Here is a 16,429-nt window from a genome sequence, read left to right as displayed (position 1 = left end):
ACACCATGCCATTCCACCCTCGTGATCCCTGACATGTCTGAGGGAATGAGTTCCTACTACATTCTCTGGATTCTTCTTTAATTCAAACACCGGAAGCAGAAAAGGGGAGATCCTCAAAGGAAGTAATAGCTTTTAGTGAGACCTCAGTTAATTACAGATACTTTTTAACTACAGAAACTATTATTGATTTGATATTTTATAAAAATTTATAAGTCAAGTAGCAGCTCCTTTGAAGAACTCAAAAAAATTTCCTGTGTCAAATTTAATAAGAAAAAGACATTACTTATTAAAAGCATATGTTAAATAATAAAATCTATGTAGGTGCACTCTAGAGAGTGTTCTCCTGTAATAGTCAGTGTCCCTCTTCTTCAATTCAAGTTTGAACCTTAACCTATCACTCCTCCCTTCTTTATTTAAAAATAATAACTTTTTACTCTCATTCAGCACAATCATAACCTCCTCAAAGATACCTTCCCTGACCCACTCTTATTATTTGTACCTCTCCCTCCTTATACTTGTCCAGTTGTCATTTTACATTTATTTTCGGTCAGTGTGATTAAGGTCTGACTCCCCAACCTGACTATAAACTTTCATAAGAGTAGAGCTCATTTCTGCTTTTGTCCACCATTGTATACTCAACAATATGCTGAGTAAATATTTGGTAAAGAAATGACTCAGCACGATGAGACAGACCTCGTCCATTGTGGTTATTAAAATACTTTTATTTTTATTAAATGTATAGTTTTTACAAAGAAATTATGAAACCCTTAGTTTAGAAAGATTGCTTTATGCACTGAGAAAAGGCATCACTGCATTAAAATTTTTAGTAAAGTCACTGCCTGTAGGTAATCTACATTAAAGAACTGATGGCCCCCTTATTAGACTTAGGAGGATCTCTCTACTGCACAGTATTTCTTCCAACCTAAAATGTACTCAGCTGTTAGCAGACTCATCTGATACTGATACTGCTGGCAGTGAGCAAAATCATAATCCTAGTGAAACTGGGGATTAACCAATAAATCAGGTAATTCAAGCAGAATTGGCACTGCTTGGAGAATAGTCGAGTCACATCTTACATGGAGTTTAGATTCTAACATAAGAAAATACAACAGAAAGCACTGATGATCAAATTTACATGAAAATGACTGGAGTAAGCATGTACACAATAAGCATGGTTGTGAGTAGCCAGCCCTGTTTAGATATGCTGCTTCTCAGTGAGTTCAATGCCACTAGTGTTTCCTTGAGCACTGGAACAAGTCATTGTTTCTTTAGTTTGGCACCAAATGAAGTAGTTCACTTCCGTTTAGAAGTCATGCTTTGTGAAAAATGTGCATCTCTGAGCACTAGAATCACACATCACAGAAAGACATTCACACCATCAGAGGTATTTGGGCACTAAGACTTGGAAATGCCCAGTTTATATTGTTATCAATCTATCAAAATTAATCAATTTCCCTCTCTCCCCCTCCCTCCCGCCCTCCCTCCCTCCCTCCTTCTCTCTCTCTCCTTCAGCATAGGGAAGGGAGATGTATAATGTATATAATCAAATTTGAACAGGATTGTACTAAGGGAAGTGGATTACTTAGGTAATGCTATTAGTGCTTTCAGCCAAATTCTTACTTTCCACATAATTTTATTTTAATTGAACTCTTCTTATAATTTGTAAGTCTAAACCTATTTTTCTACATATCTAAAACCTGGAGAGCCAATTCAGTTTGGGATATTAAAATAGCTATTTGATTTTCTTCTGGTAAAAGATTAGAAGAAGTTGTCTTTATGAACAGCAGAAAGAAATGTAAATATGAATACTTTTTAGACTATGAAACAGATTTAAAGCTGATTTCGTCTCCCTCCACCTCACCTATCTGGCTATTGCTGGCCCTTTGAATGTACTCTGCATGCTTGACAGAAGGCTCCTGCTCGCTGTGTTCCCCTCTCTGTTACTAACAGCAGCGTCGTTCTCCTCCCCCCTGAGGCTTAGACATTAGACCCTCCTTCCCTGCTTGCATGGATCTGCCTGTACTGTGTTCTCTGCCCGGAACGCAGGCTCTCTCTCTCTCCTGCAAACTGTTCTAAGCCTAGAGCAAATTTCCTTGAAGGAAAAGATCATGCTTTACCTGAACCATCTTCCTCCTTACCTGCTGCTCCATTTTTCTTCAGCCCTTTGGTAAAGCTGGGATGGGTTGATAGTTACGGATAGAGATTTGGATGGAGCCCAGATAGTGGATTGAGATGGGTCAGTCATGAGGTGACAGTTCACCTGAAATTCACCTGAAATAAAAGGTAATAGCACTGTCGTTGTAATTGGTCCTCCTTCTTTGGCAGATGACCTCAGAGAAAACAGGAAAGGGCTGAAATGACATGAAAAGAAAACCAACATGACACATGGGGCAAAATCTTAACTGCTAATGTGTCAGCATACTCTTCTTACATAAAGCAGTCCAAAGGGGTGAAGACAATGTTCCAAATAATATAGAGTAAATGTGATGTTTTTTACTATTGCAAAACAAAATAAGACAGGAGACGTAATTTAAAAATATTTCCAGTTCAGTTAAACGTGTTGCAAATATTCATTAAAAATATTTTTTTAGCATACTGTTTAAATCAGTTGGAATTACTTTTACACTACATTTTTCAGTCTCTTGACTCACCATTTTCCCTCCCACTATAGGGCCTTTGCGCGTAGACTGTTCCCAGAACACTTTTCACTTCTCTCTTCATCTAGTTAATATCTGCTATAGTCTGAATTTTATCACAGGGATATAACCCTGTCATCATTGCCCTTTTTATTAGTGCTCTTTTAATATATTTTTAGCATACAGTAAAAGCACAGGTTTCTGAAATTATAAGTCAAGCAAGAAAAGATGAAGATATATTACACATAGATAGAATATTCTGAATGTTTTATATTACTAAATTCCAAATAATAAAATCTCAGAGGGTTCCATCATACAGGCTTACTTCATAGGCAAGAATGCTGTGCCTATCAAATTCAAATCAAAAGTTATGATGTACCCCTCTATGAGCTTCAACTCCCACCCTGACCTCTTCCTCAGACAACCACCAATCTGCTTTCCCTCACTATAGATTGCTTTGCATTTTCTAGAGTATTATATAAATGAAATCCTGGATTTTTTCATTCAGCATAACTATTTTGAGATTCATCCATGTTATGGCAAGTGTCAATAGTTGATTCTTTTTACTGCTGAGTAGAATTCCACTGTATGGATAAAAACAGTTTGTTTATCGCTTCGGCCTGTTCATGACCTTTAGTCTTGTCCCCAGTTTTTTACCTCATAAGTAAAGCTCTGTCTTTCAATCAGTTTATTTAGACAATTGACATTCAAAGTGATTGTTGATAAACAGTTTACCCTTGAACAATACTGGTTTGAACTATACAAGTCACTTATATACATGTGTGTTTTTCCCCAATAAATATACAGTCAACTCTCCAAATACCTGGCTTTCACAACTGCAGATTCAGCTCACTGTGAATGAAAAAGAGTATTGGGGTTTTGTTTTGGTTTGGTTTGGGGGTGTTGTTTGTTAAGAACAGGGTGCTCTGGCATATTTCAAAGTTGTGCACTTCCCCTCCCCCTGCTAGAAAACCCCAAGGAGACTTTTATTTTATGTTTACTGTGAGAATCTGGTCAAGCTCCTGAAGGTAAATTTCACAATATTGTGGGAACCCCCTATGACTGCTCCTCTGGAGTTTTTAGCTCTCAGAATTGTCCACACAGAGCCTCCCACAGCCCAATTACAGTGAAGGTTTTCTCACCCTGACACTGGTTCCCCTGGCAGTTTCTGCTTGTTAATCTCTGCTCCTCTTAGTGGTGACTCCCTGAATTTGCCTGTGTTTCCAGTCTTGGGGACAACAGTTTGTCCTGTGTCTTCCCCTCATATGAATCCAAGAAGAGTTGTTGATTTTTCAGTCTGTTGAGCTTTTTACTTGTTACTAGGACAGAGTGGTAGCTTCCAAGCTTCTTACATGTGAAACTGGAAACTATCAATTTTGAACAGTTTTATTTTAATTTAAAATATTACAATTAATTTTAAGCTAATGATCCTGTTCTTCACCCTTTTCTTACCTCATCAATCCTGTCCTCCTCCCCTTTAACCCCTGCCCAGCCTTATTCTTCCACTCATCTGTAGATTTTAACTTAAATATTACTTTTTCCAGGAAGCTTTCCCTGACCCTCTAAAGTAGGGGTGGGGAACCTTTTTTCTGCCAAGGGCCATTTGGATATTTATAACATCATTTGCAGACCATACAAAATTACCAACTTAAAAATTAGCCTGCTGTATTTGGTCAAACATGTAATTCACTCACCCCTAATGGGATGGCTGGAACTGCTGCTCTTCGGTGAGGCCTTGGCAGGGGCAGACCCAATGATTTCGTGGGCCATATACAGCTCTTGGGCCGGATGTTCCCCACCCCTGCTCTAAAGTAACTAAGTCCCCAAACTGAATGTACCTTCAGCACTCTGTACTTACCGTGTCATAGCATTCATTATACTTTGTAGAACTCTTTGTCTCTGATATGCTCTCAGTCTCTGGTTCACTGGTATGGACCCAGTGTCAAGCATGATATTTGATGGCAAGTAGGATCTCTGTTATTTTTGTTGAATGTATAAATAAGAAGAGCGTTCATGAATTTCAGATATATTATGCATTACTTGCTTTTCCTTACATATTAATAACAGTATTGAACAAACCCAAACTCTAAGGGATAAGGTTATCTATGATTTTTGTAAACCATGATTTAAATGTCAGTTAAAGCTAAGGAGTACATTAATTATTATACTTTTGATCTAGCACATTAATATATATATGGGTTGGGTTTTTTCAGGATGCAGAAGAATACACAGATTTGCCAGTAAGGCACAACGAAGATCACATGAACAGTGAACTGGCAAAATGTCTTCCCTTCGAATCAAATCCTCACTCATTTGACAGCCCTCACACCAAAGCACATCTCCTGCTGCAGGCGCATCTCAGCCGAGCCATGCTGCCCTGCCCAGATTACGATACTGATACCAAGACAGTCTTGGACCAAGCTCTCAGAGTGTGTCAGGTATGAAGGTCATTTCTAATACCTGCATTTTCTCCCATCACTTCTTTTTTCTTGTTTTAGAATAAAATATATTTGCATTTCAACAGTTTTATTGTAGCATTTTAAAGAAAAACTTGGTGAATCAAATCAAGAATTTTCAAAGGAAAAGTAAGTATAAATGCAGTAAGATGAAAATTGCAGTCATTCATTCCATCAAAATTTATTGAGGATAAACTAAGTACCAGGCACTTTTCTAGGCACTGAGCATACAGCAGTGAGTAAGTCAGGAGAGTATCTGCTGTCGTGGGTTTTCAGTCAAGGTGAAGAGGACAGACAATTAGCCCGGCTGGACGTCAACGTAGGATCCAGGCGATTGGGGTTCGATTCCCAGTGGGGGCACATGCCCGGGTTGCAGGCTTGATCCCCAGTCAGGGTCGTGCAGGAGGCAGCCGATCAGTGACTCATCATTGATGCTTCTATCTCTCTCTCCCTCTCCCTTCCTCTCTCTGAAATCAATAAAGATTTTTTTTCAATTAAAATAATAATAAGGTACAATATATAATAAAGGAAATAGATGGAAGGTGCTGATTTTTGCTTTTTTTTTTTATTGTTGACACTATAACAGATGTCTTCCATTTTCCCCCTCTTTGCCCACCTCCGGCCAGCTCCCCTTCCCACACTATTGTCTGTGTCCATGGGTTATGCATATATGTTCTTTGGCTAATTTCTTCACCTTCTTTCATCCAGACCCTCCCACACCCCTTCTCTCTGGCATCCATCAGTGTGTTCCATGTATCTATGCCTCTGGTTCTATTTTATTTGTTAGTTTATTTCACTTAGCATAATAATCTTTATGTCTGTCCATGCTGTTGCAAAGAGAAAGAGTTCCTTCTTTTTTACAGCTTCATAGTATCCCATTTGATAAATACACCACAGCTTTTTTATCCACTCATCTACTGATGGGCACTTGGGCTATTTCCAGATCTTGGCTATTGTAAATTGCGCTGCTATGAACGTAGGGGTGCATAAGTTCTTTCTTATTGGTGTTTTAGGATTCTTAGGGTATATTCCCAGAACTGGGATCACTGATTCAAAAGACAGTTCCATTTTTAATTTTTTGAGGAAACTTAATACTGTTTTCCACAGTGGCTACACCAGTTTTCTGATGTGGTGTTCAGGAACTATCTTACGCATAAGGTGACATTTAAGAAACAATTAAAGGAAGGGGGTAAGCCCCAGGGTTACCTGGGGGAGTGTGTTCCAAGAGCCCCATGTAGGAACTTACTTGGTGTATTCAAGGAAAATTGGAGGCCATTATAAAAAAAAAAAAAAAAAAGGAAAGGGGTGGTTAGAAATGAGGTCAGAGAGGGATAGGAGGGGAAATTATAGAAAACATGGGGTCAGGTCATGTAGAGAGTCTGTAAACCATGGTAAGGATTTTGGATTTTACTCTGAATGAGAGGGAGGCTACTAGAGCAAGTGGTTCACTAGTGGTTATGTTGGGTATATCTATGAATAGTTACTATACTAATTAAAACAGAAATTCTCAAATATTTATTACTTCATTTAAAAATACCATAATAATCCCATTATATGTTAATATAAATAACATGATTTACCATGAAAAATAACCTTTCCAAAACAATAAAAATTAGTGAAAAGTATAATATTGTTTTCTACTTTTGCAAGTATCTTTAATATCTAGCTCAATAGAAGTCAGGTAGATTCATAACCTTTTGCAATGTCTGTTACAATATGTTTTAGTTAAAGTACATGAAGAAAATCTAGCCTTACAGAAATACGTATTTTTAAAGAGGAAGAGCATTTTTATTGCCTTTTCAGTAATTGTGGAAATTCTTCTTTGATACTATATGAAACCTTGACGTGTTATTTTTTAAAGGTTAGTTGCAATGTGGAATCTGAAACTGTGTCATTGATCTTTATAACTTGAATTCTTTAAGGCTAGACAAGAAATGATGGTGGCTGGACCACGTTGGTATGAGTGAGACTGGTAAGAATTGGTTGGATCTGATATAATTTTTTAAAGAGAACAGATTCTGCTAATGGATTGGACAGGATTTTTAGGGAAGCTAAGGAACCAGAAATGATTCTAAAGCTTTTCTCCAGAGCAACTGGAAGGCAGGAGCTGCCATTTACTGGGAGACTGTGAGAGGAGCTGGGTGGGAGAAGCGTAGCCAAGTGAGGCTATAAGAGATTTGATTTTCTACATTGTACATTTTTGGACATTTCTGTAATAAAAACAATTTTTAAAGATTTCAAAAGATCTCAGGTGTTTTTAAAAGTAATGAGCCCGTGAAGATTTGTGTAGAACAATGTACATTACGGAATCATTTGCAAAATTAAATACTTGAAAATAACCTCAATATTTTTCAGGTTTTAGAACACTGCAGAGTATTACAATTACATTTATGAATTCTACATCTGTGTGAAGTATCACCATATGTGAACATGTGCTTAGAGAGAAGATTCAGAATAGTATTCACCAAAAGATTACAGTGGCCATCTCTGTGTAGCAGGATTTGGGGTGATTTTTAACTTCTTCTTTATGCTTCTCTAAAATGTTTGAATATTTTAAAATTAGATTCTAGCAATTTTATGATGAGAAAAAAATAACTTAGTTTTATTATTTAAACGAATAGGGACGTTTCCTAAAATAGAGTAAGCACAAACTTATCAGGAATTAGAAGGGAAGTAAGGCTATAATAAATACATAAATATTTTTGACACCCTTTTTGTAACCAACACATGGTTTACCTCTCTAGGAAGATGATTTGCCACTCTTTATTAGTCACACTTTATAAATGGGGGTTAAAGTTCGTAACATTTTCGCTGGGGCCCTGGATACTCATTTGGGTTTCCTATAACTGTTCTTCTCCCCACCCCCCACCCCACTAAACACTGACCTGTTAATGAACCCCAGGGTCAGAAAGGGTTGGAGAAAAGTTGCAGGAGGAATTAAATTTTTTTACATGTAGATATACTTATAGATGTACATATGTGTGTCATATATAAAAGTTATTTAAATCAACTTGCTTGTACTTTCTTTTTTACCACTCAGTCAGTAATGATCCAAAGGCTATGTGGTAATAGAAATTAGCAATTTCTAAAGGAGTCTATTTCTAAATTTGCTATAAGGTTAAAGGATTCAGTCAGGTACTTTTAGCCTCTATTGGATATTTTATATATAGTTTCTTGGGATGATATTTACATTTCTTGAATATTTTTTATATAACATTTAAAGAGAATAGCTTTCTCTTAAATTATAAAAGTAATACTTATCATTGTAGCAAATTTGGAAAAATAAAATTAGTCATTTATAGTGATTATATCTTACCCCTCATGAATATGAGCTGCTTTTCTTTTTTTAATTTTTAGTTAAAATTCTTTTTAATTTTTTATTTTGAAATAATTTTAGGCATACAGTATAGAAAGTTTGTAAAGATAGTGCAACAAAATTTCAATATATTCTTTACCCAGCTTTCCCTAATATTAACATCTAGGTTAGCCTCAGTACTAATCTGGTCCTATTTACTAATCTGTGGACCTCACTGAAATTTTTATCAGTTTGAATTTCATTCCACTAATGCTCTTCCTTGGGACTAGGATCTAATCCATTGCATTTAGTTATCATGTCTCCTTGACTTTCATGACTTTGGCATTTTTAAAGAGTACTGGCCAGTTATTTTATAGAGTTATCCTTCCATTGGGTTTGCCTAATGTTTCTTCATAGTTACACTGAAGTTATATATTATTGGCAAGAATACCACAGGCATGATGTTTTGCCCTCTCATTGTTTCATCAGGAAGCATGTGACCTGGATGTCTCATTACTGGCGATGTTTACTTTGTGCACTTGAGATGCTATCTGCCAGGCTTCACTACAAAGTCACTCTTTTTCCTTTTGTAATTAATAGATATCTTGTGGGAGATACTTAGAGATTTGAGATTATGCAAATACCCTCTTATCAAACTTTTCTACATTATTTTCAGTCTCCATTGGTGATTTTTGTCTAAAATAATTATTACTATCCTGATTTTCTGTTTCCATCTTTCCTATAATTTACTCTAAGAAAGAACTTTCTCCTTTATTTACTTTATTCAGTTATTTATTTATGTAAGTATTATTCTACTGGGTAAAATCAATTACTAACATTATTTATTTGCTACTTGTATTGTCTCAGAGCCAACTGCTAGGGCCTCTCACTCTGGTTCCTACATCCCTTTCACGTACCCCATCATTTTGTGAACAGCACCTTGCATTTTGGCATCTTGTACTTTTCCCCTGTGCCAGCCCTGGAATCAGCCATTTTTCCAAAGAGCCCTGGTTCTTTTTATCCGAGACTGGTTTTAGAGACTAAAAGCTGGGCACTTGTTGACTCCGTCTCTACCTAGGTGTCTTTGCCTCTAGACCCACAGTGGGCAAAACCAGGAAAAGAACTATGTATATGCAGGTTTTAATTTATGACTCCTTTCTTCACATGTGAGAAACCTGCCTTTTATTAATCAAAATATATTTATTTATTTCCTCAATCCTTGCATACTCCTGATGTCTTTTTAGAATTACTAACCCTTACTCCTGCAAAAAAACGAATTTATTAACTGAAGTACAATAATTGTTGTAGTTCTTGTTTGTCTTTAGAGGTTTAGAGGCTCTTCTACTTTGTACATTTACAAAAATACATACTGGCCCTTTTCACTCATTTCTTTTACAAATTCTTATCGCGTTATTTTATAACCTTCTTTAACTTAATAATTTATAACATTAAATATTCTTCTCAAGTATAATGGCTGTACTATATGCCTTCACATGAATGTTATAGTTTATTTAATGAGTTCCCTGTTGTCACACATTGTGTGTGCAATGTTCCTTTATCATAAATTATAAGCATTAGTTAGGACCATCTTAAATGTTGACTCGGCTTTTCAGAAATCATCTAGAAAGAGACTGAATTGTATAGTGATGGCAACCAGCTTCATATCCTATATCTCTTATTTCTGCAATTTTGGGGGTAAGATTGTGATCAAAGTAAGCAAGCCAGGAAGAGGAAAGAATATAAGGACTGCCCTTGGAAAATTTGGGCAGAAAATTAAGAATGGGTAAACTTTTCCACGCCTTATTGACCATTTTAATGACTGTACCCTGTTCTCATTTGATGCGTGAATACTGTTGGCCTTAGAAAGCATTAGTTCAGGCAGTTTTCCAAGCTAGAGCTCTGCTGGCTGATTGAAAATTACACTACTGCCCTCATGGGACATCAGCGTGACCTTGTGTTCTGTGTGTGGGACTCAGTGCCACCAGCTTTTACTATAAATTCCACTCTGCTCCTATTTTAGTATAAGGTCTTAGGCAAGTCACTTAACCCCTGGTGTCTGAGTAAAAATAACACCTTACAAGAGTGGGGCATTAGTGTTAACGTTTATAAAGTAAACAACAATTCGAGGACTCAAAGAACTAAGCCTATCTTAGGATCTTCATTCTCAGTAGTTCTTTTATTTCCTTGCTTTTTCATAGTCATTTAACTCTAAGGTATTTTTTTTACTCCCTTTATATGCTAAAAATATACCTTTTACATGAGCCATCATTTAGATTATGAAAACTCTGTAGTTTTGACTACCCATGTCCTAGGTTATCTTTCACAAAAGAAAAACATAGTTGTTATAATGGAATTGACTCTGGCTTGAAGTCAGAATATACACCATAGCCTGCCGTCTCCTGAACCCATTTGAAGTTAGGTATCAAGGTCATTTGGGTAAATTCTTTGGTTTAAGGTGTTTTGTCATGGTTCCTTTTATTCTTTTTCTTTTACTAGCATTTCCATTTCTATCCCACCGAACAAAATAAAAGTAAAAATTTCTATACATATCTCAATTTTTTAATCTTCTTAAAATATTCTAATTTATAAATACCACAATTATGGAATTGATTATTCTTGCCATTCTCCTTTGAGATCCTCTTCTTGATCACGTTGACTCTAAAATATATTTGTAAAATGTAGTAAATGATGTGACATAATTTCTGCACCAGATATACCAAAGATAAACTTTGTTAGCTTTTATGGGGAAAAATTACAAATACATATCAAAAATTAAAGTGACTTGTCTAAATTTTCCAAATTTGATGGCAAAACTAGAACTGGTGATAAGTGTCTGGTGTTTTGATTAGCTGTCTGTCTCACACAGTTTTTATCAAAAGACAAAGAAATTGGTGTTCAGGGAAGTTAAAGAGCTTAAAGGTGATTTGTTGAGGCAGTCCATACTGAAACCAAATGGGGACCAGGACTCTAAATCCTGCCCTACTATTTCTGATCTTTTCGAAGAAGTGCCTAAAGTCTTTATATTAAAATCATCTTTATTTAAATGAAAACTACCTAAATACAATACTAAGCCAAATCATACTAGTATTCCCTTCTCCTATAAAGATGAATTTTTAAATTGTACTTGTGATCTAGTCAGAATTTGTTTTAAAGTGTGAGAGCTTCTCGGGAGTTTCCACTTTTTATAAACTAAGAATTTTTAAATTAATCCCTCCTTTTCAATGTGTACTAAAATTACCTTCCTTTAATTACTTTAGTTCCCTTTTCAACAGTCTGTCTATAATTGCTTTAACCAGTTTCTAAGAGGGACTTGTTAATATGATTGATATTTGTAACTGCTTTATTATATCACTCTACAGTGTCCAGCAATATGGGGTTTGCTTTTTTTTTTTTTTTTGTATCAACTACTTATGATTCTTCTTGAGGATTTTATATTATGCTAGATAGACCATGAATTAATCATTTACTTCCCCCACAGTCTTTCCTAAACTACAATAATTGCAAATAATGGGGGAAAGGTCAGATTGCTGATACAACCCTAGGAGAAAGAAGAATGCCAACATAATTATAAGATGACCCTGTAATATATAGTATGTGCACATAGAACAGCCTGTGCATGGGTTTACTATTAAGATACACATACACACATCTTATGTTCCTCTTTCTTTCTTGAAGGCTTGCCTTCTCTGCTCAGGTTGGATTCTTGGCTTCTTTCACTGGTTTTTCACCACCACCACTAACAGTGTACCCCTGGAGGTAGCCTTTGTCCATCTCACAGATCCTTTTTAAAAAATCTTCAAACTTCTAGTAGCAATTAGATTGCCTAATCTCAGAGATTCTTTGCCCCAAGAGATGGAACTGGCAACTCCCCAAATAACCGCAGACATCTCCTTACTATCGAGAACGAGTGTCACGTTCTATATTCCACATACCAAGGAACACGTTTATATCGATTGAATGCATGTCCCATTGCCCTCACGGAAGCAGGCCAAGGTAAATCTGGGGACCTGCCTTGATGATAATCTACGGGATTCAGTGCCTGAAAGGAAGATCTTTAAGGAACTGTGTTCTTACGGTTTTCATTGTTTTGTAAATTCTTGCATCTAACTTTCATATAGAAGCTGTCATTTATTCCGCAATGCCAAGTCCTTTTGAACTACTGAGTTTTGGTCTTCTCTTCCACAGATGAAACAATATGTAGTTCATCTACTACTCAAATTAATGTTAATATGTTCTGATAGGCTTGATCAATTGTCATAAAAGGTGCTAGTCAAAAAATAACCTTAATAAGCTTCATAAATAGAGAAAGGGGAGAAAAATGTATGAATTGGATTTGTATGCTTTCCTCCATTTAAAGAACTTTCTTAAATTGGCAAAAACAAGTCCCTAAAAGGTTATTGGTGGAGTTTTTTAGCCTAAACTTCAAAACAATAATTTGACATTTTTATCTTTATAACAACATCTAATAAACTTAAAGTGTATTACATGTCAAATAACTAATACTATATTTTTTCTATAACCCACAGCTGTTCTGAAAAAAACATTGCATCTTCAACCTATTTTTGAAAGTATTTTAATGAATAACTTAAGATATGTATGTATGCATATGATAAGGGAAGCAAAAAAAGACATGATTATATTAATATTTTTAATTTACCTAATTATTTTAACTGAGAAATACTGTGACTATAGCTGGGTCTGTATTTCCATTAACAAATGATTCCCATTTGTGGTAGATTATAAAGCATGGAAATCTGCCCAGCCGGGCGTGGCTCAGCGGTTGAGCATTGACCTAGGATCCAAGAGATCTCTGTTCGATTCCCGGTCAGGGCATATGCCCGGGTTGCGGGCTTGATCCCCGGTTGGGGGCATGAGGAAGACCAGCCGATCGATGACAGCTCTCTCATTTTTAATGTTTCTATCTCTTCCTCTCCCTCTCCCTTTCTCTCTCTGAAATCAATAAAGATATATTAAAAATAAAAATTTTTAAATAAATTTAAAAAAGAAAACATGGAAATCTTTGATAATGCCAGGAGATAGAACTGCCATGGAGCAGGGCTCATGTAACCTTTGAGGAATATTTACCTTTGGGTGCACTAAGCACAGGCTCAGGGGGTTGTCAGTGTATTGAAGAATGTCAGTGTCAAATAAATGAACACGTTTTAGAATCATAGAGTCAAATACAGTTAGCAGTGAAAATAGTCCAGGTATTGCCCAGCTTAACAAAAGAAGTACTTGGTCAGATCCTTAGTCCAATACTTGTAAGAAATGTTTTGATTCAGCAAATGGTAGATAAAATTTTCTAAATATTCTTAGTAAAATCCTTTCATATTTTTAAATGCTGATAGTTAGACCAGATGAAAAGATTATCTTTAGGTGGAAAGTATAGCACAGTAGGCTTCAGAAAGCTTCGTCCAGTTATTTTGATGAAAAAATAGGTAGATCATAAGCCAATAATTTTTAGACTTCCAAAATTGGATTATACATATTTAGCAGTCTACAATTTGAAGAGTTAATTGCTGCAACTCAACTCTTGAAAGGATCCTAAAATGAAAGTTACACTAGGTTTTTAAAATATGTCTTATAAGTATGTTCCAAGGAATATTAATATTATGAGCATACATTTGGAGGATTTTGTACCATCCAAGGTATGCTGGAACCTTATCAATAACTATTTATAATATCTCTGACTGTTAAGGTGACTTGAGCATAATTCTTGGCACATAGTAGATCTCAGTATATCTTGGGTGAAAGGGATGAATAAATATTTCAGTTTTTCATCTCCAGTTCTTCCATAGGAGAGGATTGAAAGGGGCAATTTATTACATGTGAGTTCTCATAATGTTTTTAAGATTATCTGCCAAATCTGTATGGTCTACCAACAAATGTAGTCTGTTGTAAACACTAGTGTGACCTTATCAAATTCATAGAGGCGGGGAAGTCTAATTCAGGCTGCTTTCCTGGCCAGACTGCCAGGAGCTCATGTCTTGCCATAGGAGCCTGATGAAGTTTTATTAATGGATGACTATTTAAAAACAAGTCATTCTAAATAAACTTAATCCCGAGTAATTATTCTTCCAAATGCAAAGGTCCACTCTGTGGTGCAGAATAATCATCCAGTATCAAAACTATGTTTTAATTCCACAGCAGAGCACCCAAAACACCACCTAAAACAAAGCATCCTTCCCCATTTTGGAAGCAACACAGCTGATACATTTACATTTCCAAAACTGACACAAATGTGTGGATTTTGAGGTGTTAAACACCTTTACTTATTCTTATGGATTTACAGCAATCTCCCTTCAAGGACTGTAATATAATTTGGAAGGTTATTTCCCCCTGGGTGACTCTACCTGTAAGCTTTTGTATGACAATTTGGTGATGGTTTATTGATGATATGATGCTATTATGAGGATCCTTCTACCCCTAGCTCCTCTCCTCATACCCACATAACAACCCTTTTCCCGGTTGGGGCTGTAGGAAATGAGTAATGCTTAACCCATTTGTGTGATCAATTCACTTAAGCAGCTACTGTGAAATGTTAATCACAACTTTAATTTGTACTGCATTAGCATTTTGATTAACTTGTAGGCTTGCTAGCACACTTGAAGCGCTTTTACTCATAGTTACAACTCGGAAATGACTTTTTGATTAATTAAGTTTGTTAGACAGCAGCTGAGCTTCCTGAATGCTAACCTTCTGGGGGTAAAAGTTCAGGAGAAAGTTACTGTGAACAACTGTTGCTGTTGAGCAAGATTCTTATGAATGTATTTATAGCATTTTAATTATTGACAAAATATTGTATCATTATTTACCGCTGACCTGAACCTTTAAGGAGTGTGCCTTTCTGTCAAGAAAGCTTTTTTCAGATTTTCCATCATCGTAAAACCGCTGGGAGCTCTTGAACTAAATGGTGCATTTCCTAGCAGACGTCTAACAGCTAATGTTTTAACAAGCTGCCTCAATGAATTTCCATAGCTTTTATTTTTAAAATAAGCTTTCTATTTTAGAATAGTTTTAGATTTACAGAAAAGTTGCAAAGATAAAACAGTTTCTATATATGCCATATCCAGTTTCCCTCTATTATTAACCTCTTATGTTAATATGGTACTTTTGTCACAATTAATGAATTGACATTGATACATTCTTATTAACTAAAGTCCATATTTATTCAGAATTCTTCAGTTTACTTAATGTCCTTTTTTAATCTAGGATCGCATTTAGGATACCACATTACGTTTGGTTGTTACATCTCCTTAGGCTCCTCTTGGCCGGAAATTTCATTGTTTTGATGATCTTTCCATAGTATTTTGCTCTCTCGTGTCATTCCATAAATAGCGACTTGGTTTTTATAAATGAATGGAAATCTTTTTTTTCCTCATTCTGGACTAAATAAGTTTTATCTCTTAAACTCTGATAGTATATTTATGTCATTTAATTTTAACAAAAGTAGCAACATCTAGCCATTTCCACCTGTCATTATCTTATTTTCATGTGACTGTTGTAACCCCTACGCTGTCGCTATCGCAGTGTACTGTAGGGTGGCTCTCAGGAGATGGGTGGAAAATGAGGAAAGGTTCCTTGGGGAGGCGGAGGAAGAGAGGGTGCAAGTCATCAGAGTGCTAAGAGGGGGAGAGAGGCTAGAGCCTCCTCTGTGCCACTCCGTATAGATACCCTATAGCCAGTGCTGAAGACACTAAGACCTAAATTCATAGACTGTTAATTTTGGTGGGATTTTTTGTTTGGGTTTCTTAGTTATTGTTAAATTATAGTTTGACATATATTACTTTCATGTATATGACATAGTTACTCGACATCTATATAGCATATGAAGGGATCACCAGGACAATTCTAGTAACCTCCTAGCACCGAACAAAGTTACTACAATATTATTAACTCTATTTCCTACATTGTACATTATATCATCATTCACAGACTTTTTAAACTGAAGTTTAGAAATTTTTTCATAATGGGCCTTAGACCTACATCTTCTTATCCACCTGATAACATTAAATGACATAGTTGTGTGTGTGATTTTTGCG

General features: G+C 35.9%; 1 protein-coding gene across 1 annotated transcript in view; it reads left to right on the top strand.

Annotated features, from left to right (window-relative positions):
- ASCC3 (activating signal cointegrator 1 complex subunit 3) overlaps positions 1 to 16,429 on the top strand; it is a 219,554-nt gene that overhangs the window by 186,975 nt on the left and 16,150 nt on the right. The window contains exon 37 of the mRNA XM_016220202.2: positions 4,850 to 5,074. Coding sequence (XP_016075688.2) covers positions 4,850 to 5,074 — 225 coding nt within the window. The remainder of the gene's footprint in view (positions 1 to 4,849; positions 5,075 to 16,429) is intronic.

Source organism: Miniopterus natalensis, chromosome 5, assembly GCF_054644295.1.
Source record: "Miniopterus natalensis isolate mMinNat1 chromosome 5, mMinNat1.hap1, whole genome shotgun sequence".
Classification (NCBI taxonomy): Eukaryota; Metazoa; Chordata; class Mammalia; order Chiroptera; family Miniopteridae; genus Miniopterus; species Miniopterus natalensis.
The sequence above is the reverse complement of the archived record's forward strand: the minus strand, read 5'-3'. Positions and strand labels throughout refer to the sequence as shown.